The sequence below is a fragment of the Fundulus heteroclitus genome, chromosome 17 (assembly GCF_011125445.2).
Source record: "Fundulus heteroclitus isolate FHET01 chromosome 17, MU-UCD_Fhet_4.1, whole genome shotgun sequence".
NCBI lineage: Eukaryota > Metazoa > Chordata > Actinopteri > Cyprinodontiformes > Fundulidae > Fundulus > Fundulus heteroclitus.
The window spans coordinates 13,308,460-13,329,710 of record NC_046377.1 but is presented as its reverse complement, the minus strand read 5'-3'; the positions used below and the strand labels follow the sequence as shown (position 1 = coordinate 13,329,710).

Here is a 21,251-nt window from a genome sequence, read left to right as displayed (position 1 = left end):
ATCAGGGAAATCTTTCTGATTGTTTCACAGCGGTTACCTGCAGCGGGTAAACACGCCCACGACAACACACTTAGGCTCCCCGCAGCCCGTTTCTATCGGAATATGCGCCAAAACTGCCTCTTTAAAATGAACTGCACGGTTCAGTCTGCGCCTGTCTGAATTGCAATGTGAAGTTTTACACATCTATGCGTGAGCATAATCAAAAATTTCCCCCAGGAGCAGTGTTTTTTTTTTCCCCAGGACCCGCGGTAACGACAGCGGTGTTCTTACGATGGAGTATTAGGGCCACACATGAAGAGAAAAAATAATTTTGCCATGACGAGATTAAACTGGTGCAGATCAGTTGATGCAGCGATGCATTTGGCCACCGGAGGCAGTGGCGACCCACCAGCTTAAAATCTATGTATTGACATCTTAAAAATGGTCTTATAGCTTAAAAGATCATCCTGTTTTGGTTGGTTTTGTAGCCGAATAGAAGAGATGTTCTCTAAGCATTAAATAAGCCTTTTGACTTTTAAAAATGTTGTCCTTTTAAGGTAATTTTAAGTTAATTTTTATTAAATTTATCAATATCCTATGGAAGTCTGGACATATGGCAGCGGCGTTTCAGGTGACTTTGCCACGCCACTACGCCGCCCTGCTCCATCGAATCCAGTTGATTTTGTAGCCGAATAGAAGAGATGTTCTCAAAGCATCAAATAAGCCTTTTGACTTTTAAAAATGTTGTCCTTTTAAGGTAATTTTAAGTTACTTTTTAATAAATTTGTCAATACCCTATGGAAGTCTGGACATATGGCAGCGGCGTTTCAGGTGACTTCGCCACGCCACCATGCCGCACTGCTACATGGAATCCAGTTGGGCCTGGAATCCACAACACAGCAACATGTCTGTGGACACAGTTTCATGTTGATTAGCTCAGAGGGGTAACATAGCGACTGCTAACAATAAAACATGACACTTCCTGTTGTCAGGGGGCGTGGCCTAAGTGATGTCATCATTTGACCATTGGATATTGTAGAAGACCCGATGATGATCAATCACAGAAAGTTTGGTGCCTGTGTGTTTCTGTGTAGGAGAAATAGCAGTTTTTCCTGTTGTCAGGGGGCGTGGCCTAAGTGATGTCATCATTTGACCATTGGATACTGTAGAAGACCCGATGATGATCAATCACAGAAAGTTTGGTGCCTCTGTGTGTTTCTGTGTAGGAGATATAACAGTTTTCTGTTTTGTGGCGAGTAGGTGAACTTTGACCCCTGCTAACGCCCCTTCAACATGCTCAAAAACTCACCGTTTTGATAACTTTTAATTGGCCATGCCTTATGATCAGACTGACCGAGTTTCAAGCCGCTCGCTCGAAATCCCTAGGACGAGTTAGATCAAATACCAATGCTGTAAACGTCAAAAATGAGGTCAAATTACGACTTTCAATCTAAAATGGCCGACTTCCTGTGATATTTGCACTATGACGTTAATTGTAAATTCTGAGCGTCTTGCTTAGATCTACAACTGTACAAAATTTCATTACTCTATGATGAAGTAAGTGAATAGCAAAGGGTCCTTTGAAAATTTCTAGGTGGCACCGTTGAGGCATTTTTCTTTTGATTTTTGTGACGACCTTAAAATCCAAAATTTTTAAACAGTCTTCTTGCATCCGCCAAGTTTGGTGAGTTTTTGAAAATGGTAAGGCCCCCAAAAAGGCCCCTCTTTAGGGGGGCAGAATAATAATAATAAGAAACAACACAGATACAATAGGCTTTCGCAGCGCTTAGCTGCTCGGGCCTAATAATAATAATAATAATAATAATAAGAAACAACACAGAAACAATAGGCCTTCGCAGCGCTTCGCTGCTCGGGCCTAATAATAATAATAATAATAATAATATAATATAATATAATATATATATATATATATATATATATATATATATATATATATATATATATATATATAAATAAACCTGACGTAAATGTTCCTGATATGATGCTCTTAAAGTTGCTGTAGATCGGTGTATTTAAGTAATAATGGTTGGTCTTCGATCACGGCGAGCTGCTGCTTTACTGCAGAGGGTCAGACTCGGTCCAGCACTATTTACAAGTGATTTAAACACACTATCAGGATGGACGCTTGGTGTATATAACCTTATTTTATCATGGCTATATACCTTTAACAAGGATTTAAAAATCCAGGTGTTCCACGTTTAGCTTCCGTCGTATTGACATAGGATCATAGTTTTTATCTGCTGGATCAGGAATCAGCAACCTGAAGTCCCAGAGCCACAAGTGGCTTTATGTCTCTGTAGCTCACTTACAGAAGCTATACCTGAATTTATTTCTGTCTGGTGAAAAAAAACGCTGTTTACGCAATGTATTATGAGTTGAAAGACGTAATTTAATAATATTAATTGAATAACTGATTCTGCAATCGAGCAAGTCCATGCTTTTAAGCAGCAACCTGGGGACAACCCGGGATGACCTTTCTCTAACTAATGGCACAACGAGGGGCATGGACCATTTTTATTGAAAAAATATAATTTACCCAAGAAATAGCCATTTATGTCAAAGAAAACAAAGAAAAGTCCCTCAATGAAACCTTATTTCCTCCAGAGGATTGTGCACAAGCTTGAGGCGTGTGTTTAGGCTTGTGCACGTTGACTGAGAGGAGACCAGTAGGAAGGAGGGTTTCTCATGGTGTAAAAACAGTTGGGGGCGGGACTTACACGTCAAACTAAAGTGTTCTCCTCACTCAGGATAAGGAATAGTTCCTTTAATATGTTAAATGATGAACTACTGCCCAGCTTTTTTTGTTTAATTCATTTGTTCTGTACCCCCATAAAAAAAAAAAAAACACTGGTCCCACCAGGAAATTTGGGCTAGACTCGCCACTGCGCAAAACTGAATTTTTCGAGGCAAGATGAAAACCACTACACCTGACAGTAAACTAACACTTCTACATCACCGAGACCCAAACAAGTCATAACAATGGTGGAACATGCCAGTGGCAGCATCTCGCTGCAGGAATGTTTTTATGCAGGGACAATAAAGTTGAGAGGAAGATCAATAAAGCATTAAACAAAAAGGTGCAAAGGTTCACAATCCAGCTGTATTGTAATATTGGAAACTGTTATTCACAGCCAAATATATTGTACAATAAGTGTTTCACCACCTAAGCACTTTTATAAAGAAGATAACCAAAATATTCCAAGTTTTCTAGATGTACAAAGTTGGTGTGAGACTTTCCCCAGAAGACCTGCAGCTCTTGGTGCAGAAAATTGTGTTAAACAATCCATTGGATCCAGAGAGGGCTTAATACAAGTGCAAGCCACACTTTTCAGATTTATCAACATAAATAACATTTCAAAAGCATGTATTGTGCTCCTTTTGCTAAACAATTATGCAGTAATCTGTGTTGGTTCATCATACAAAAACAAATTTAAACAAATTTGTAGTTGTAATTTAATGTTTAAGATGAATGAATACTAATGCAGGGCTATATCTCGAAGTTAGTCTGGGTTTTAGACAGACAAAGGTTTTTAAACACGATCTGCTTTGGTTTTTATTTTTCATGTGTTTCCCCCCAGTGTCACCTTCGAGTTGTGATGAGAATAACACATAAGCTATTTATATTAATAAGTCACCGTCGCTTTTATTTTACTTTTTAAAATGTATAAACCTAAAATTATTGATGACTTTCAAGTAATTCTGATAGTAAAAGGAGGGAAAGGGCGTGAGGCAGCGAATGTTTATTGTATCAGATAGTTATAATACAGGAAGGATGTAGCTACCTCCCATGTAGCTGCCCAAAGCTAGCTGTCATCCCGTGTCTGGGTGCAAATATAGGTAACCTAAAAGCTTTCTCGCCTCCTAAATACATGTTCGCCCTCGCAAATATAATGGTAAATAGCCTTACCTTATGACAGAGATGAGAAGACCAGAGGGGTCTTTGTTTTTGCTAACAGCACTCCTGTATTTGCCTGTTTCAGCTGCCATTTTTTCTCTCTCCAGCTGCAGCACTCAAACAGGAAGACGGGAGCGTGAGGTTGCGCAAGGTGTTCTGGGAGTTGTAGGCTTGAAATGGGCATAGGCGGCGATGCAGAATCGTCGAAAGGCACTGGGGGACTTGGTCAGCTCACTTGTTCTTATACAACTGGACCATTTTTTGACAAGGTTAATATGAAATTAATTACTTGCTGTAGACTACCATTTATCTGGCCAGGGCTGCTTGTTCCACAATTTTCTTTTATTTTTGTTAGTTAGACTGTGAAAAAGGAGAACATTGAGAGTGATCACAATAATGCTGTATTTTTTTTTTTTATAAAGTTGACCAACTACTTAATTATTTTTCTAGTAAATCTGTCTCAAAAATGTTGTTATTTCACTTTGAGAAAATGTATTCATTGTGTGTAATAAATCTAAACCTCTTCAATTCCCTATTTAAACAGTCTTGTGTAATCGTTACAGAGCTGTATTCCTTTATTCTTCAGCTGTATACAATATGCTTAAAGTAATCTGATTTTCATAGGTATGGGTTGGAAAAATGTAATGCTAAAATCACATTATTTATTCATGTTATTTATGTTTCACCCAAAAACATATAATTAAGTGTGCTCACCCCACAAGACCTGGTGCTATTTAAAAGCATCAAGACATTTGGTCCAAATATCCTAGTCAAAAGACGCATGTGGTCTACATCATCTATATATATCACAGATATAAAACAGCTACCCTTTGTGAAAAAATATGACAAGAATGTTTTTTTTCTTGTCTGTTTTCTCATTTTAAACAATCAGCATCACAAAATATACACAGTTAAAATTTGTCACAGTTAACCATTCTATATTCAGAAAACAGGGCAGAATTGCTTTGTTGTTAGATTTTCACTTTGGTCCACTGAGACTGACAAGGTAGAGCAAAAGAGAAAGGAGACAGGCATTGAAGGTCAGGGAGTTAATAGCTAACACCATTTAGAACATATAGTGCTGAGTTTTTTAGGGCTCCTGCGCCCTGTATCTCTCACCATATCTGCCGTACCAATGAGAATGGAAGAGAGCATTGATTCTGGAGCAAAGGAGGTCGATCTCCCGCTGCCTGAGTCCTGATTGATGTACCAGTAGAATGATGAGATAACATTGTGGGTGATCTTTGTTTCTCAACCACCACCCCAAAAAGCAATTCCTGTGTTGTACGGGAGCCATTGTTTGTCTAAGTAATGCACCGGGCTGCTTTCTCCAAGGTCAGATAATGTAAAACATTAAGTTCTCGTGCTGAAATATCCATGTGTTTAATAAAGAACAGGGTCATAGAAACATGCCATTGAGCAGCAACACCGTTCAACTGAGTTTAAAAATACTTGACCAGGTCTCGGCCATTGAAATCTCATTTGAAGGCTATATTTTTAACCAATGAAATTACAGTAATCGGTCGTCTTCAAATTCATGTTCTCAAGTTTTTTAGCCACGCATTATCAGTAAAAAAATAAAATAAAACCTCCAAGTCAATAATATAGTTGATATTAGAGCATTTTGGTAGCAGAGGGTGAGAATTCTTTGAGGAGTGACAACACAGTATTACTGTAAAGCCAATCGAACTTCCTTTACTACAAAACCAATATTTTTCAAAGTTGTTTACATCAAAAATATATTTAAAAAAAAGAACCCGATGATAAATAGCTTTACATTACAATAAATGCCTTTGGTCATTGTTTACTGTTTATTGCATACAAGATTTATGAGATCCTTGACTGTACTATACACATCTATATTGAATTTTCAATGGGGTTTTCTCCCAAATCATATTGTTTAATATGACTTTACTCATACTCATTGGAAAAAAACTCCACAAAAATGCAAGAACAGGTATGAAAGAGTTTTATTAAACATGCACTGGGTTATATGTATAATATATCAGGTTTATTCCTGTGAGCTGTCACACTCCACCTCCTCGAGGCGCATCAAGCCTCCAGCTGCAATTTTCTGCTCTGTGAGACTGTAAGAGATTATGTGGACTTGGTTTTACACATGTTTAAAAAAATACATCTAAACAAGTCAAAAGACTTTCCTATGAAATCATGAATAATGCTTTTCCAGTGTAAAGGACTGATTTATTGATGCAATTGTGAAGTTGTACACCCCCGTTTAGCTTGTGAGCATTTGTTATTTCATGGTTATTTGTACTTTTTATTTTAGCTTTATAGCAAATAGGCTACATTTTTCTTATTTTGTCTTATTTTGATGAACACTTAAATGTTCAAAATGTGAGAAAGTCTGTTAAAACATATTTTAACTTGTGCAAATTGTCTGTTCATTTTTATCTATTCTTCTGTTTTATCTTGCAAACTATAATTAGAAAACAGGCTTTTGCATTTGGCCCTGTTATCTTTTATGTTTTTGGTTGGCCGCTTTAAAACATTAGGTTTGGCAACAATGCACAACCAGATGAAAAGCAAAAGCTTGAAAAATATTCATTGCAGTGTAAACAGGTGTGTTGCATCAGGAAAACATCTAAAACGGTGTTATCCACACCAGGGGCCATTGTCCCGCACGGTTTTCAGATTTCCCTGGTTCAGAACACATCAATCAAATGGATGGTTAATTTCCAGGGGTGATGATTTGTTGGGGAGGTAATTCAGCCATTTGAATTGTAACTGTGACACATCTAGACTGATAACAAAGTAAGCCCTGAGGATTATGGTTGGTGATCCCTGCTCTATGCTGTAGACCCCTGAGGGTGGCTGAGGAGTATAGTTGCTACATCCGGCCTGTAGCTGGGACACCGTCCTGAACGTAGGCCGAGCTGGTGCTGCCAACAAGTTCATGTCTCCTTCTGTAGAAGTCTGCAAGTGTTTAGCCCTGTTTCTCTCCCAGACTATTGGCTGAGCTTTAACTGCGACTAACTGCTAACTGTGTGTGCTCTCTTTCATCCTCTGGACTTGAAAACACGCTGGGAGCTTATCTGCTTGGCTGTGTTTCTCTCCTAGATCAAGTCAGTGCTGTAATTACCCTTTTGCTTTACTCTAACGCGGAAAGTACTCCTAAATCAGTCTTTCTGTGTTCTTTTTGTGTGTATGCTCTGTTTTTCTGAAGATATTGCGGTAGTATTTCAGCGGGTCCATCACGTTAAGGACCCGATGAAATTCTGCCGCAATAGCTCTGAACCTTTTAAAACATCAGTCTCCTTGGTACAAATCATGGCTATATCCTTCTGTCAGGTTTTGTAGATTGTTAGATGGAAAATGCAGACAGGAGCTCAGGATGATTATGGTGACGGTTTTTAATCAAAATAAAACAGAAAACCTACAAGTCTCTATTGAGTAAAGAGGTTATGGTGCACAGACAGAGGAATCTAGAGTGCAAATGGAGGAATCCAGGATGGAACAATAGAAAATAAAATAAAATAAAATAAAAACAGTAGCTTAAACACTGAGACCGGAAGATGGAAGATGACAACGGTACCAGATGAACTAATCGGAGCAGATATGGAAAAGCTAAGGCAGAAAAAAAAACAGGGAAATGAAGGGAAGGGGACTAATTAATACAAAGGGAGCTGAAGTAAGACACAATCGCCCTTTACCATTGCAGGAACTTGCTGTAATATTCTGGTTTCTGTTCGGGTTTTATTTTTGAGTCATTTTACTCTCCTGCTTTAGGTTCTCTGCTTGCTTTGAGTTTTTGTCCTGTCTGGGTTTTTATTTACTGTTAGGTTATCTGGTTTTGTCATCTGTTTTAGTCTAAGCTTTATTTTCAGTTTTTAGGTTTTTTTCTTTAGAGTGATTTTGTTTCTTTGTAAGTTGTGTGTGTAGTTTGTTTCTGTCCTCTTGTCTTGTCAGCTTTTTAGATTTGTCTGTTCTTGTTTTGAGCCTCAGCACTGATGTCTGGTCTAATTACCCACTCTGCACACCTGCCTTACTCCACCCCTGTTGCAATCATCTCTGACCGGTTTCACCTGCTTCCACCTCCATATAAACAGTTGAGACCAGACATCAGTGCCAGGTCGTCTGTTTGAGTATGGGTGAGTCTCCTCCTGCAAGTTTCTGTTTATTGGTTTACTTTTGGATTTTTGACCCCTTGTCCCCAAAGATCTGAGCCACCCTGTTCCTGTCTGTTCCTGTCCTGCCTGCCACGCTAGCCACACTAGTCTGTTCATTTTTGTGCCGTTTTTTTTGGATTGACGGTCCTTTTTGGTTTTTCCCTGTTTTGCCTTTTGTTAATAAAAAATCTAATTGAACATCTGCTGGTCTGGCTGAATTCTGGGTCCCCTGCCTCCGATTCTTGACACTTGCAGCCATTACCCAGGACTTTGAAAGCCCTCATTCTGACACAATTTTAGATAGTAATTTTAGTTACCTAGTCCTACACTTTCCTGGATGAAAGGTCCTGGTCTTGGGGTTTATTTAAATCCCGGCCTTTTGGTGGTAAAGGGACTGGAAAGACTTCTAATCAAGGGAAAAGACCAACACTGATCTAAGAAGAATAAACCTAAATGCATTGACAACAGAACACAAGAACCAATTTAAGAAACTAAACACGAAGGAATGAACTGATACAGAAACCTTACAGAAAATAGTGAATAAACCCCCCCCCCCCGCTAAATACGGCAAAATCCATGGAATACAAACAACTAACAAGGAAAGGATCAAAACACAGATATAAATGAAAACCAAAACTCAAACACCCAAGGACTGTAATGTAATATTCCATAGGCTCTATATACAACGATAGAATAAAAATGCACTTTGAAAAGATACAAAATCTAAATTTATGTAGTTTTTAAACAAAACTAGATTAAAAGTTTTGTACTGGAATACCTATGTTGCTTTTTCTCAACAAAACCTGTAAAAAAAATGGCATGTTTAAAGAATAAGATGATGCCAGGCGTAATTGTTTATGTAAGGAATGACAAAGCTGAATAGATTTATACCGTGTGAGGAAGACTAGAATACAAGGATTCCAAGAATTTGACAATGTAGTCGCATCAATTTAATTTTCCTTGCTGTAGTTGTTGTACTCCAAGAACTATAGCTGCTTTCTTTCATGGAATGGCATATTTTTGATTTTTTTGAACTCTAAATGGTTTGCTCTATAGTTTGATATATATACTATCATCTAGGTTAATTTTGAGACACTTGTGCAAGCAATGACTGCAGACACCAAAGAAAAGTTTCAAAAGTTTATCGATACACATGAGTGAATGAATGAATGAATGGTTCTTTCAGGTTCACAGGAGTAATCCAGGACTGCTCGTAAAGGGAGGACCACAAAGAGGTAAACGTAGAAATGGCCAAGAACGCCCAGGCTGAGAATCAGTGTGTCTGATTACCTCTCATGGAAGAAGACAATCTGGGCTCTGCCTCGGGGAATCCGCTCCTTCTAAGCTCCTTCTGACTGGGCTTAAGGTCCAGCTGTCAGAAAACACCTGCTGGTCACACCCTGCTATCAGATAAGTTTGAGAGAGGCACACCAACCTGCAAGCAGCCCCGTAAATATGACAGATGTATGTTCAAAGAAGTCCATTAATATTCTGCCCATCCATCCTGGCATCGCTAAAAAAATTGTTTTTGTGTGTGTGTGTGTGTGTGTGTGTGTGTGTGTCAGTTCCAGACATAAAAAGCAGGAGCAAAAAAAACAAAATGTTTGTTTGTTGGGCTTTATTTGTATATTACTTGTGGTAATGAATTAAAATGTTCATTACTCCTCAAGTGTTTCAACAAATATAATTATTTCCTTCAAGCCTAATTTAAATGTATAATATTCTATAAAAAAAGTATACCAATAAATCAGTTTGAAGCTGGTGTTGACCATTTCACGATGTTTATAGAGTCCATTGACCTGAACATGTCAGAGATTATTTAAAGTTGGTTGGCTGGTTATTTTGTTCTGAATTATAACGAATTAAAGACTGCAAATGTAAAACAAATTCTGGATACCTTTAATGGACAACATCGCACAACAAAGCAATTTGAAACTGTGTTTTAGGAAAAATGTGTAATCTTGTGATGCAGATTTCACAAAAGTAGATATCAGCACATTTTATGACAAATGGTGACATTTGAAAATATCTTTCAGTGGCCAATAAAACAGCACAATTTTAAGTCAGAATTATTAAAACTCTGTCTATCTGCTAAACGCCAATAATCAAATTTGGCACATTCTGCCTCCAAAAATTGGAGTAATTATTTTATATTTGTAGGCAGCTTTGCTCAAACACACCTTTTCAGCTTCGCAGTGCCTTTTTTTCAGGGCTCCGCAGTGCCACTCCAAAACATCGACCGCTTTGTAACCAACTCTGCTGTTTGCTTCAATTTGGAAGATTGACTTGTTGCTAAGCTATAACTTCCTGGCTGATGTCTTCAGATGGCGCTTCATTATTTCCTCATAATGTTCCGTCTTCATGACCACATTTATTTTGTTGGGTCACCAGTTCCTCTTGCAGCACTCCCCCTTACTTCACAGTTGGGCTGTTCTCTTCATGTAAGCAAGTTTTCATCTTTATTCTCCAAAATTAACAATGGTGATTATAGTGATATACTTCAGTTTTATTTTCATCAGGCCGCAGGATATATTTTCAAAATTTCACGTCACTGTGAGATGGCATTTGAAAACTATAATCTGGCTTTTTTACATTGTTTTTAGAGTGATGGTTTCATCTTGTCTGGGAAGCCTTTTAGCCAGTGCCTGTACAGGATTTGTTACGCTAAAGACAATAACAGTCTCTTTCTAGCTTAAAACAGCATCTTCACATGATCTTTTGCTTTAGTTCTTGGTTTGATTTGCATATTACACACCAAAACAGGATGTTACCTGTGGGGTTTATCCTTCCACATAATTGTTTGAATTGACAAATGCACTTTCAGACATCTGGAAGTTTCACCCAAGGAGGACCCAGCGATGTGGAGATCCACACTTCTCTTTCTCATATCATGGTTGATGTCCTTTCATTTTTCACAGTTACAAAGCCTCGGCATAATTGTTAGGGTTTCCCAAGGTGTTTGAAGACATAATAATCTTAGTGCATGTCAACTTTGAAGAAACTCATCTGAATAAACCTGTCAGTATTCTGGCGTTTAGCGAATAGAAATTGTTTTTCATAGCTTTAGCCGACCAAAACCGAGCAACGTTTAGCCTTAGAGAAGAAAAAGGTTGTTTTTATGTGTCTTTTTATTGAGTGTTTGTCATATTTCAGGCTGTTGTTGGGGGACCAGAATACTGACAAGTACGTGTGAGTCACATGATGATGTAACAGGTGATTTATTTAAAGTAAAAGCAAGCTTACAGTCTTGGTAGGTGAGAACAACAACCAAAGAAGGGAATTCCTTCTGGCTTGGAAAACCTTTGGGATCCTCAAGAAGAAATGCGGTGAGCGTTGCCTGGGAGAGAGGTATCCGGGTTTCTCTCTGCAATCCAGCTTCAGATAAGTGGAAGATGATGTAATCATGGATGAAATTAATTAAAAGAAAACTTTAACCTGGTGAGGGGATTTCTTTGAGGCAACCCTCAAACCCTTTCCATATTGTGGTTGAGTCCTTTTGGCTCTTCTCATATTCAGGGACCGCCACATCAAGTAATAACACCTTGCACAAACACATGGCAATGAATGATACAGTATTAACCTGCTACACCACCACAGAGGGGCCAACCCTTTTCATATTAAGGTTCTTGAAAAAGTTGTTTCTACAATATGTCAGAAAAACGAAGAACCTCCTTTCTCAAAAAAATGTACCTGCTTTTTACCGTTCACACCTAGAATAAAACTGAAACAAGTTTACGCAGGGAAAGTTTCATTATGTAAACAATCAATCAAACTTTATTTACATAAGCACAGTATACAGCAACAAATTAACTACACATTTCACGATCCTGGTGATCCTGGTGTGTGAATGTGAGTGTGTGTTTGTGTGGAGATCTTTCTTGAACATAGGATTCCTGCTGGAGGCCGAGGCCGTGAAAAGATCGCACGCCTGTCTGCGTTTCCCTCATCTGGCTGCTGGGGGTTTAAGGTTGATGTTGGATGATCAGTCTTTCTCCTGATGTTCAGCCTCCTTGCTTAAATCTTTACTGCTGGTTTGGTCTCTCCTAAAAAGACAAAAAAAAAAAACTCCTCGACAAATGTCTCTGGAAATCCTCTCTCAGTCGTCCACTGTAGCCCCAGCATCCTCAGCTGTCACCTGGTTTCCAGCTCTCCTGTGAGCCAACTCTATCTGCTTCTCAAACCTCCATCTGCTTCTCTCACTCATGAATCTGCCCTGGAACTGAAATTTGCATAGAATGGTACTTACCCTCAGGCCACCACCAGGATCCTGACTTCCTCCCAATCTACCAACGGCAGCACTGTAAGCCATTCAACTTCTGTTACCCAATTCAAAGAACTTCTCTTGTTCCACTTCCCGCTCCATTTAACTGCACCTCTCTTCCCCAAGAAGCTTTGTCACAGAAGCCTCATTTATTGTACTGTTTAGCCTGTAAATAAAAGTTTTTACTTCAGATATTCAGAGTCCCAAGTCTGATTCTACATGATTGTCAGGACATTTTCTAGAAACGTGGAAACTTGCACCATTCTCCCAGGAAAGCATACGTGAATTCAGGCACTAATGTTGGATAAGGCAAGGAAAGGCAGGCAATCATTTAATGTTATTTGTATAGCATATTTCATTAACAAGATGTTTCAAAGTGCTGTACATGAACACATCATAAGAAAATAAAGCATACGGAGGAAAGTACATTGCAGTAGGATAGTAGCAGCGGGTTAAGATAAATTGGACTACAAACTTAATCTAATGATCTTTCAGTTAACATTCAAAGGCAACTCTAAACAAATAGGTTTTTAACCTTAATTTAAAGGAACATGGCATTTCAGCACTTTTACAATCTTCTGGGAGTTTGTTTCAGATAAGTGGAGCATAAAAACTAAATGCTGCTTCAACTTGTTTGGTTCTGGTTCCGAGAATGTAAGGTAGACTTGAGCCAGAAGACCTGAGTGGTCTGGATGCTTGACAAACTGACAAGTCTGTGATGTATTCAGGTGCTAAGCCATTCAGTGATTTATAGACTAATAAGAGTATTTTAAAGTCTATTCTCTGAGATACAGTGTAAGGACTTCAGAACTAGGGTAATGTGCTCTGCTTTCTTAGTCTTAGTGAGGATGCGGGCATCAGCATTCTGGATCAGCTGCAGCTGTCTGATCCACTTTTTTACTATACCTGTGAAGACACCGTTGCAGTAACCTTGTGTTTAGATGCTTTTGGAGGTTCAGGTCTGAGTCCATCACAACACCCACATTTCAGACCTGATCAGTGGTTATAGCAGCTGAAGCTGAGTGCTTAATTTTAATCTCTCCTCTGTTGGTCCAAAAGGTATTACTCCAGTTTTTCTTTTATTCAACTGCAGAAAATTTTGGCACATCCATGCATTGATTTCTTCTAAGCATTTACCCAGTGCTTGAACGGGTTCATAGTCACCTGGTGACATGATGATGTAGAGCTGTGTGTCGTCTGCATAGTTATGATACCTAATGTTGTTTTTTTTTATGGTCTAAGCTAGTAGAAGCATGTAGATATTGAGAGGGGACCCAGGATGGACCCTTGGGAAACCCCACATGTGATTTTTGTCATCTCTGATGTGAAGTTACCTACTGACACAAAAAAGTCCCTGTCCTTTAAGCGGGATTTAAACCAGTCGAGTTCTGTACCAGAAAGGCCGACCCAGTTTTCCAGGCGCTCTATCAAAACGGGGTGATCGACAGTATCAAATGCTGCACTGAGGTCCAATAATACCAGCACCGTGGTTCTTCCACAATCTGCATTTATATGGATGTCATTAAACACCTTGACAAGGGCGGTCTCTCTGTACTGTGGTGAGCACAGAAACCTGAGAATATAGCGGCTGATATTTGTTAATAAGCTATTCAACTGTTGAAATACAGCTTTTCAAAAATTATTACTGATAAAGGGGAGGTTTGAAATAGGCTTGTAGTGCTGCAGTAGTAATTGTCTAAATTGTCCTTTTTCAGCAGTGGTTTGATAATTGCTGTTTTTAGGGACTGGGGGAATACACCTGAATCATTTAATAGCACAATATGTACCTTTAAACTACGCAAATGCCAAACCCAGACTTTTCCAAGGGATTGCCTGGCAGAGACTTATGATTTGTCACTCCAGAGAACTTTCTCCACAGCTCAAATCCAGTGGCGACATGCTTTATGGCACTGCATCTGATGCATTGCAATGAACTTGATAATGCAGGGCTTGGATGCAGCCACTCGCTTTGTAAACTCATTCCACAAAGCTCTTTAATCACTATTGCTGAGCTAATCTGAAGGCCACAAGACATGGCTCTACACATTTTGCTGTTTGATTTATCTGGGTCTGCCGTCATTACCAATTGCTTTCCACTGTGCTATAATACAACTAACAGCTGACTGTGGGATATTTAATGAAGAAATTTCACGATTACGCTTATTGCAAAGGTGAATTCTATCACAGGTAGGGTAACTAGTACTTTTGGCAATTGTAGTTACAAACGTATTAGAGGGGAGGACATGTACACATTACTGAAGACCATGTATGATTTTCCATCAACTTTACAATTATGTTTCACTCTATTAGTTTTGTGGTGTGACAAGGTGGGAAAATGTCCAAAGTGTAGACATATGAAATACACTGTATAAGTCAACATAAATGTATTTTAAATATTAAAATAAAAATCGAATTAGATTTTAAGTGATTTATGATAACCTATTAATGTATTCAACAATTTAGTTTATGAATGAAAATACGGAGCCATACTAAACGCGAGCTCTTCACGTGTGAAACAAGAATGCAGTACGTCACAGAACCGCTCCGCCCACATTGAAGCATCCACCAATAAGCATTCTCGATACACAGACGGGTCACCTCCGTCTCCAATAGCGTTGGACGTTCTTTACGGGGGGGAAAAAACGTCATGCTAAGGAAGCGCTCTCTTTTCTGAAGCCGTGTAGTTCGGGGCCCCCCATTTATATTTGGCTGCAGATAACCCGGACTAAAACCAAAGTGTGCGTTCGCGTTGCGTGTTCCATGCAGCGCAGATAAGCGGCACCTGTGACAGCCTGCGGTCCGACAATGGGAGCAAACAACAGTACCCGCCGAGTGTCATTTGAGTCAGACGAGAACGACAATATAACAGTGGTGAAGGGCATACGGGTAAGTGACAGGGCAGACCTGTTGGAAACGAACAGGTGTCACAGCTTTGATAAAGAAAAAAAAAAAAAAAAGAGGCAGATGTGCTGTCACTCACGAGGCGGTACGCACGCCGTGCTAATGACAACAAAACGGGCTAAACTCGAGCCGAAGTACTGCACTCAGACTGTGTACACGCTGGAAGTTTCACTCAATGAAAGCCAAATAAAACAAAACAAGGAGTGTTATTTTCAAACTGTGCGAACTTTTTTATTCTTTTTTTTTTTAGCCCAAATCTTTTTTTTTTTTTTTTTTTTTTTTAAAGGTTGGTGCGTAATACATCACTCATTGTTGTTCCTTTAATTGGGGGTATTGTCAAGATGACAATGTGCATAATGTTTTATGATCAACCTCTGCTATTAGGCTGCCATTATAAATTCACCTGTGCCACTCTGTTGGTGTTAAATATAGCCCGAGAGGCTTTAGCTGATCACATAACACTTCAGTGAGCTTGACTCTATTATTACTCTGTCGTTAAGCCAACATGGAAAAAGCTTTTGTTTAGTCCTGTTTATGCCAGTTCTTTAACGTTTGTCTACTACAGAAGGAAGGATTTGCCGTTTTGGCTGGCCAGTAGATCTGTTTTTTTTTTTAGATCTGAAGTGACCATCAGAAATATGCATGTTTTTGACTTTCCCTGCGTGAGAAGAGATTTCTTACAAAAACTGCAAAAGTATGGCATTGGAATTAGATATTTTCCATATAGGCTAAAGTATGGAAAAAAAGGAAAACAGAATATGAATGCCTATTTGTATTTCCAGACTTCATCCAATGTATCCCAGTGTTTAAAAGTGCCAGCCAGCTGTTTACCCATCATTGTCTGTCTAGTTTCAATGAAAGGATCTTTAGCTGGCTGAACATATGGACCGGCTGGGGAGATAACTGTTTGAATCAGATGTTGTGGAGCAAGTATATGTCTATAAAATGCAGGGGAGTCACCTTGCTGGACTAGAATCTCTCAATCGTGCTCAGTGCTGCAGCTGGTCACACGGTTGCCTTGCCTTGGGTTTGAATCCTGGCCTAGGTAGGGTCTTTCTGCATGGAGTTTGCATGTTCTCCCTGGGCATGCATGGGTTCTCTCCAGGTAATCCAACTTCTTACCACATTCCCAAAAACATGGCGCATGTTAAGTGGTCTCCAAAAATTGCCCTTTGGTGTGAGTGTGTCTTGACATAAATATGATTTAAGTGGAACTTAAACAACAAATTTAAGACTACAGATTTGTTCAGCAGGACACTTGCTTTTAAAAATAGTGGAAAGAAGGCATTTTTTGTTAGTCTTGCAGGTGAAATTTTTTTTTTTTTTTTAGATTCAACACTTTGATAATAATGTTCACCAATACGATTACACAATTTTCGAAAATCTAAAAAAAGAAAAACATTCAGACAATATAAATGATTGTTTGTTTTGGGCCCAAATCAGCAAAGAATGGTTGTGAATTGCTCTCCTTCCTTGTGGCACTACATTAAGAAATGATCAAATTTTGTCTGGAGAGTCATGGCACTAGCGAAGGAACGCTTTTTTTTCCAACAACCAAAACGCTCTCTGACGAAGAATCGGAAATGATTTCGCTTTCAGACTAGTTGCAGCAGCAGCTCCAGTCATCAGCTACCATTTAGGTTTTTTTTTTTGTTTTTTTTTTGAAAGGAAACACGATGTGACTTTTTCAAATGTACGTCCCTCCTCAAATGGTCGGGAGACGAACCAAAGGGAAGGCATGTGCCGACAGAAACGGCGCAGCATTAGTTTCAGATTCCCGTTTGCAAATCTTTTGCTTAGCTTGTAAAATGTTTAGATGAAGACGAGATGAGACAGTTTGGGGAGACAGCGCAGCAGCTTTTCTTTTTTTTTCAACACCAGCCGTCCACATGCTCTACCTTTCAGTCAAAATCTGCTGCAACGTGCTGTTTTGTACTGACCTTTATCTTGTCTACCAGCTTTTAGCTTTTGTTCAGAAACACCGGTCGCCCAACTTTGATTCAGCATAAAAAAAACATTATTTCAACCGTGTATTTTTTTGTATTAGTGTACGGCATCTTGGGTGCTGCAGACAGACACTCCCTCAAACCTCCTGCCTTGCATTTCCAATGTGTTTGCGGTTCCTGAGCACATCAAACGCATCTCTCACTGTGAAGAATATGTATTTTTTATCAGCACTTGTAAGATAGTTTGCTGATTTTAGTTGTCATATCTTGTATAACGTAGAGCCCAATCAAAATGCAGGGCTGTGGATTATAAAAAAAAAAACATCCCAAGCTTTGAACATCTAACAGAGCACTGTTCAATCCGTAATCTGAAAATGGAAAGGGTAAGGCACAGCTGCGACCTGTTGCTGAATGTTTTCCATAAGCCATGTTGAGGACAGTAAACATGTGGACGGACGTGATTTGTTCAGATGATGCTAAAATTAAACTAGCTTGCCTACTATAAAACATGTGGAGGGGACAGATAACCCTGGACATCACTGTGAAGCAGAGCGATGGCAGCAGCATGCTGTGGGGGGGCCTTTCTTCAGCAGGGACCGCTCACAAGTTTAGAGTTGATTTAAAAGAGAAAAAAAAAAATTGATGAAAAAAAAATCTGTTAGTGGTCACAAAACACACAAGATTGAGGTAGGGCTGTACGATTTAGCACAAAGGTCTAAATTGTGATGTATTTCAACTATAATTGCGATTTAATTTTGACTTTTCTCTGCATTAACCACAAGCAACAAAAATGGCCTGTAGATAAAGAGGTTTGTAAAAACAAAAAATTTATATTTAAAACAACAAATTAACAGTTTTTATTAATCAGAATGTTATTATTCAAGAGAATAGCTTTTAATTGAGTTGGACATCAGTGCTTGTTGAATATAAAGCGCAACCAACAAACAAGTCTGTGTATTAAACAGTTTGACCGGTACTTAACTATATGGTTTTAGGTAAAACAGTATGAATATATAAACTCTAAAACAAGTAATAAAATTATATTATCTCACTGCTGCAACTCTCCTCCCTCCCATGTGGAGGCAAACCCACTTTAAACATATTACCGACCCCCTAAAGGACGCGCCTCACCCATTAATTGTTACATAGCCAAAATCTGCAGACCTATGTGTTTTGGAAGTTGCCTTTTTTCTTTAAATTGTAATTATATTGCAAAGGCAATTAATTGTCCAGCCCTAGACCGAGGTGGAATTTTACCTTCCAGCAGGTCAGAAACATTAAATACAGCCAGAGTTTGGGCTTTATATTCATTTGTTAGAATGGCCCAGTCAAAGTTCAAGGCTAAATCCAGTTGTCAGTCTGTGGCTAGACTTAAAAATTGATCTTCATAGATTCTCTCCATTCATTCCCGCTGAGGGGTCTGGGCTTTTAGTTTTCTAAATGTGCAAACCCGTTCAAAAGACTTGCAGCTGCTGCAACTGCAGTGATACATGGTTCTACTACACGTCGACTCTTGTCTAAAACAAAAGGTTCCCATCAAATACATTAGAGTGTGCGGTGACAAATGTGAAAACGTTCAAGGTGAATTAATACCATTGCAAGAAACAAGAAAAATCATTCCATTTTTGTTTGATTACATTCTTCTAACAGTTTCCTTTGTCGTTCACAGCTTTCTGAAAATGTGATCAAGCGTATGAAAGAAGCGGCCGCTCCCACGTCGGCAACTTCAAAGGCGCCGGTCCTCACTCCTCCTCCTCCTCCTCCTCTGCTGCCACCCGTTCCTCCTCTCGTTGACCTCGCCACCTCCTTGCCTCCTCTCCCTCCTGTCGTAGAACCTGTAGCACCTCCAGCACCACCTCCTAAACCTCCCGCAGAACAGGTAGCAGAAAACACCAAAGTTGACTTGGTTCTTCCTCACCCTTCTCCCTCCGTTTCTGTCGCCGCTTCTGCTTTTGAGCCCGTAACAACCCTTCCTGCCTCCCCTCCTCCTGCTCTCACTGAACAGCTCACTCCCGTTTCCCGCCATGCTTCAGGTGTGGTGGAAGCTCTAGCTCCTCTCGAACCTTCCCCCTCTGTAACTGAAGCATCTCCTTCCTTCACTCCACCCATCGCTGCTTCTACTTCAGTAATCGCACCCATTGCCGCTCCGCATGCCATTGAGCCTCTTGCTTCACCCCGTATCCCTAAATCGGATTCGGAACCGCTTTCCTCCCCTCCCGTTTTCAAGCCTATCACCATCCTGCCATCATCCATGCTTCCCACAGGAGGCTCTATGCCTCAGCAGGCCGCTGAGCCTTCAGCTACATCTCCCTTGCCTGAGTTTACTGCTGCTTGTGAACCAGTTGCACCTCCTCCCCAGCCCACCGCAGAATCATTATCACCCGCTCCAGTCCCCGAGCCGTCGGCAGTGTCTCAGTCGAGTCCGGTTTCACCACCTGCTGCGCCACCAGCAGGTGAGTTCCATTTCCAGTTTCCATAAAATCTGTTCGTGAAACGCGTACCTCCTTAGATATGCTCTCCAATGCCGCGGAAGCGATCGAGACCCAAGGTTGTGACGAGGCTTATTCGGAAAACGTGTCTGATTTCTGACACGGTCAGTATTTGTGTTTAATTTTAATATATCTAGCTTTATTAACTTCAGAAGCAGCTTCATTAAGGTTAGTTTGTAGAAGAGGACCAGCTCATTTCTTACATCGTAAATGTTTTTTTTTTTTTTCTTGGCCATGTTTTCATCTTGAAATGTGTGACAGGGTTTCTGTAACATGTTTAATTAGAAGCCAAAGGTTACGTAGGACTGAACATGCCATGGATTTGTTTTGCATTTCATTTTGATTGTGCCTATTGTGTGGGTGCTTACAGTAAGCCACCTTAAGCTGTTTGCCTCTAACTTTTCATGGCAATTCTAATTAGTCTTAATTTAAAAAGTTGGCCTTGCAGTCACTACTGTCATATAGTGATTTATTGCCATGCACCAACTGTTAATGACATGATTAATTTTCCTTTTTAATGAAAAAGGTTACTGAAAGTACAACATAAAGATTGCAGACTAAACACATCTTCAGGACTGTTTTTTATTGTTAAGTTTTTTTTTTTTTTTTGAGGCAAGCTTTGCTTTTCAGGGTTTGTCCCCACTGACAGCTGTTGTAGGTGGGAAAGCAAACTATGTTGTCTATATTAAGAAACATGACACAAAATGTCTTAAAGACATAATGAACAGTTAGGAATCTGGTGAAGAGTTTAGACACTATACGACTTGAGCTTCTTCCTCTTGAATTACACTTAAGTTGATTCAAGAGGAGTCTTCCTTGGACATCATCCAAGGACGACAGATCACCCGCTACTACCATCTAATATAGAACAGATTACTGGATCAATGTTTGCTTCTGTGCTTATTTGTCTCTCTTGTTGTGTCTCTGCTCTGTCTTCTGTAACACCCAGTCGGTTGAGGCAGATGACCGTTCATACTGAGCCTAATTCTGCCAGAGGTTTTCCTTCCCGTTAATGGGGAGTTTTTCTTTCCACTGTCGCTTCATGCTTGCTCAGTATGAGGGATAGCAGCAAAGCCATGGGCAATGCAGACGACTCTCCCTGTGGCTCTACGCTTCTCCAGGAGTGAATGCTGCTTGTCAGGAGTTTGATGCAATCAACTGGTTCCCTTTATAAAGAAAATTTTTGACCAATCTGTATAATATGATTGAATTTCACTTTGTAAAGTGCCTCGAGATGACATGTTTCATGAATTGGCGCTATATAAATAAAATTGAATTGAATTGAATAAATAGGACTTCAGACTTAGGCTGCAGGGATATGCGACCCAAAGCCGATCTTTTTGCCAAAATGCGACCCATAACCGTCTTTTCATGGCAGTGTGAACGGTCCAATACCAAACTTTTGACCCCCACCCCCACCATTTTTTTTTTTTTTTTTTTATTTGTGCCACTACCATATGTGGTACTAATTCGGATACGGATTGGATTTTTTTCAGTGTTTGCTGTCTGAACGGTCACTTTTACGTCACTCTCCTGTCTATCACTCCACATCCACACACAATAGTAGCATTTAGCGCTCTGTTGCTAATAGCTGTGCTGATTTCTACTTACCTTACTTCATCTTGCTTTCAT

The 21,251-nt window shown here is 39.6% G+C and overlaps 2 protein-coding genes across 5 annotated transcripts in view; one reads left to right on the top strand and one right to left on the bottom strand.

The window, feature by feature from the left end:
- The window catches only part of exoc4 (exocyst complex component 4), a gene marked incomplete at its 3' end in the record, with an annotated part of 134,430 nt that extends 130,383 nt beyond the window's left edge, over positions 1-4,047 (bottom strand). Inside the window, 1 exon segment of the mRNA XM_036149141.1 lies at positions 3,908-4,047. Within this exon segment, the coding sequence (XP_036005034.1) occupies positions 3,908-3,987 (80 nt within the window).
- Positions 4,048-14,917: 10,870 nt separating this feature from the next.
- Positions 14,918-21,251, top strand: part of chchd3a (coiled-coil-helix-coiled-coil-helix domain containing 3a) — a 101,672-nt gene continuing 95,338 nt past the window's right edge. For all 4 annotated transcript variants that reach the window (XM_036148978.1, XM_036148976.1, XM_036148977.1 and 1 more), the window contains exons 1-2: positions 14,918-15,169; positions 18,800-19,583. In XM_036148978.1, coding sequence (XP_036004871.1) covers positions 15,089-15,169; positions 18,800-19,583 — 865 coding nt within the window. In that variant the 5' untranslated portion in view covers positions 14,918-15,088. The remainder of the gene's footprint in view (positions 15,170-18,799; positions 19,584-21,251) is intronic.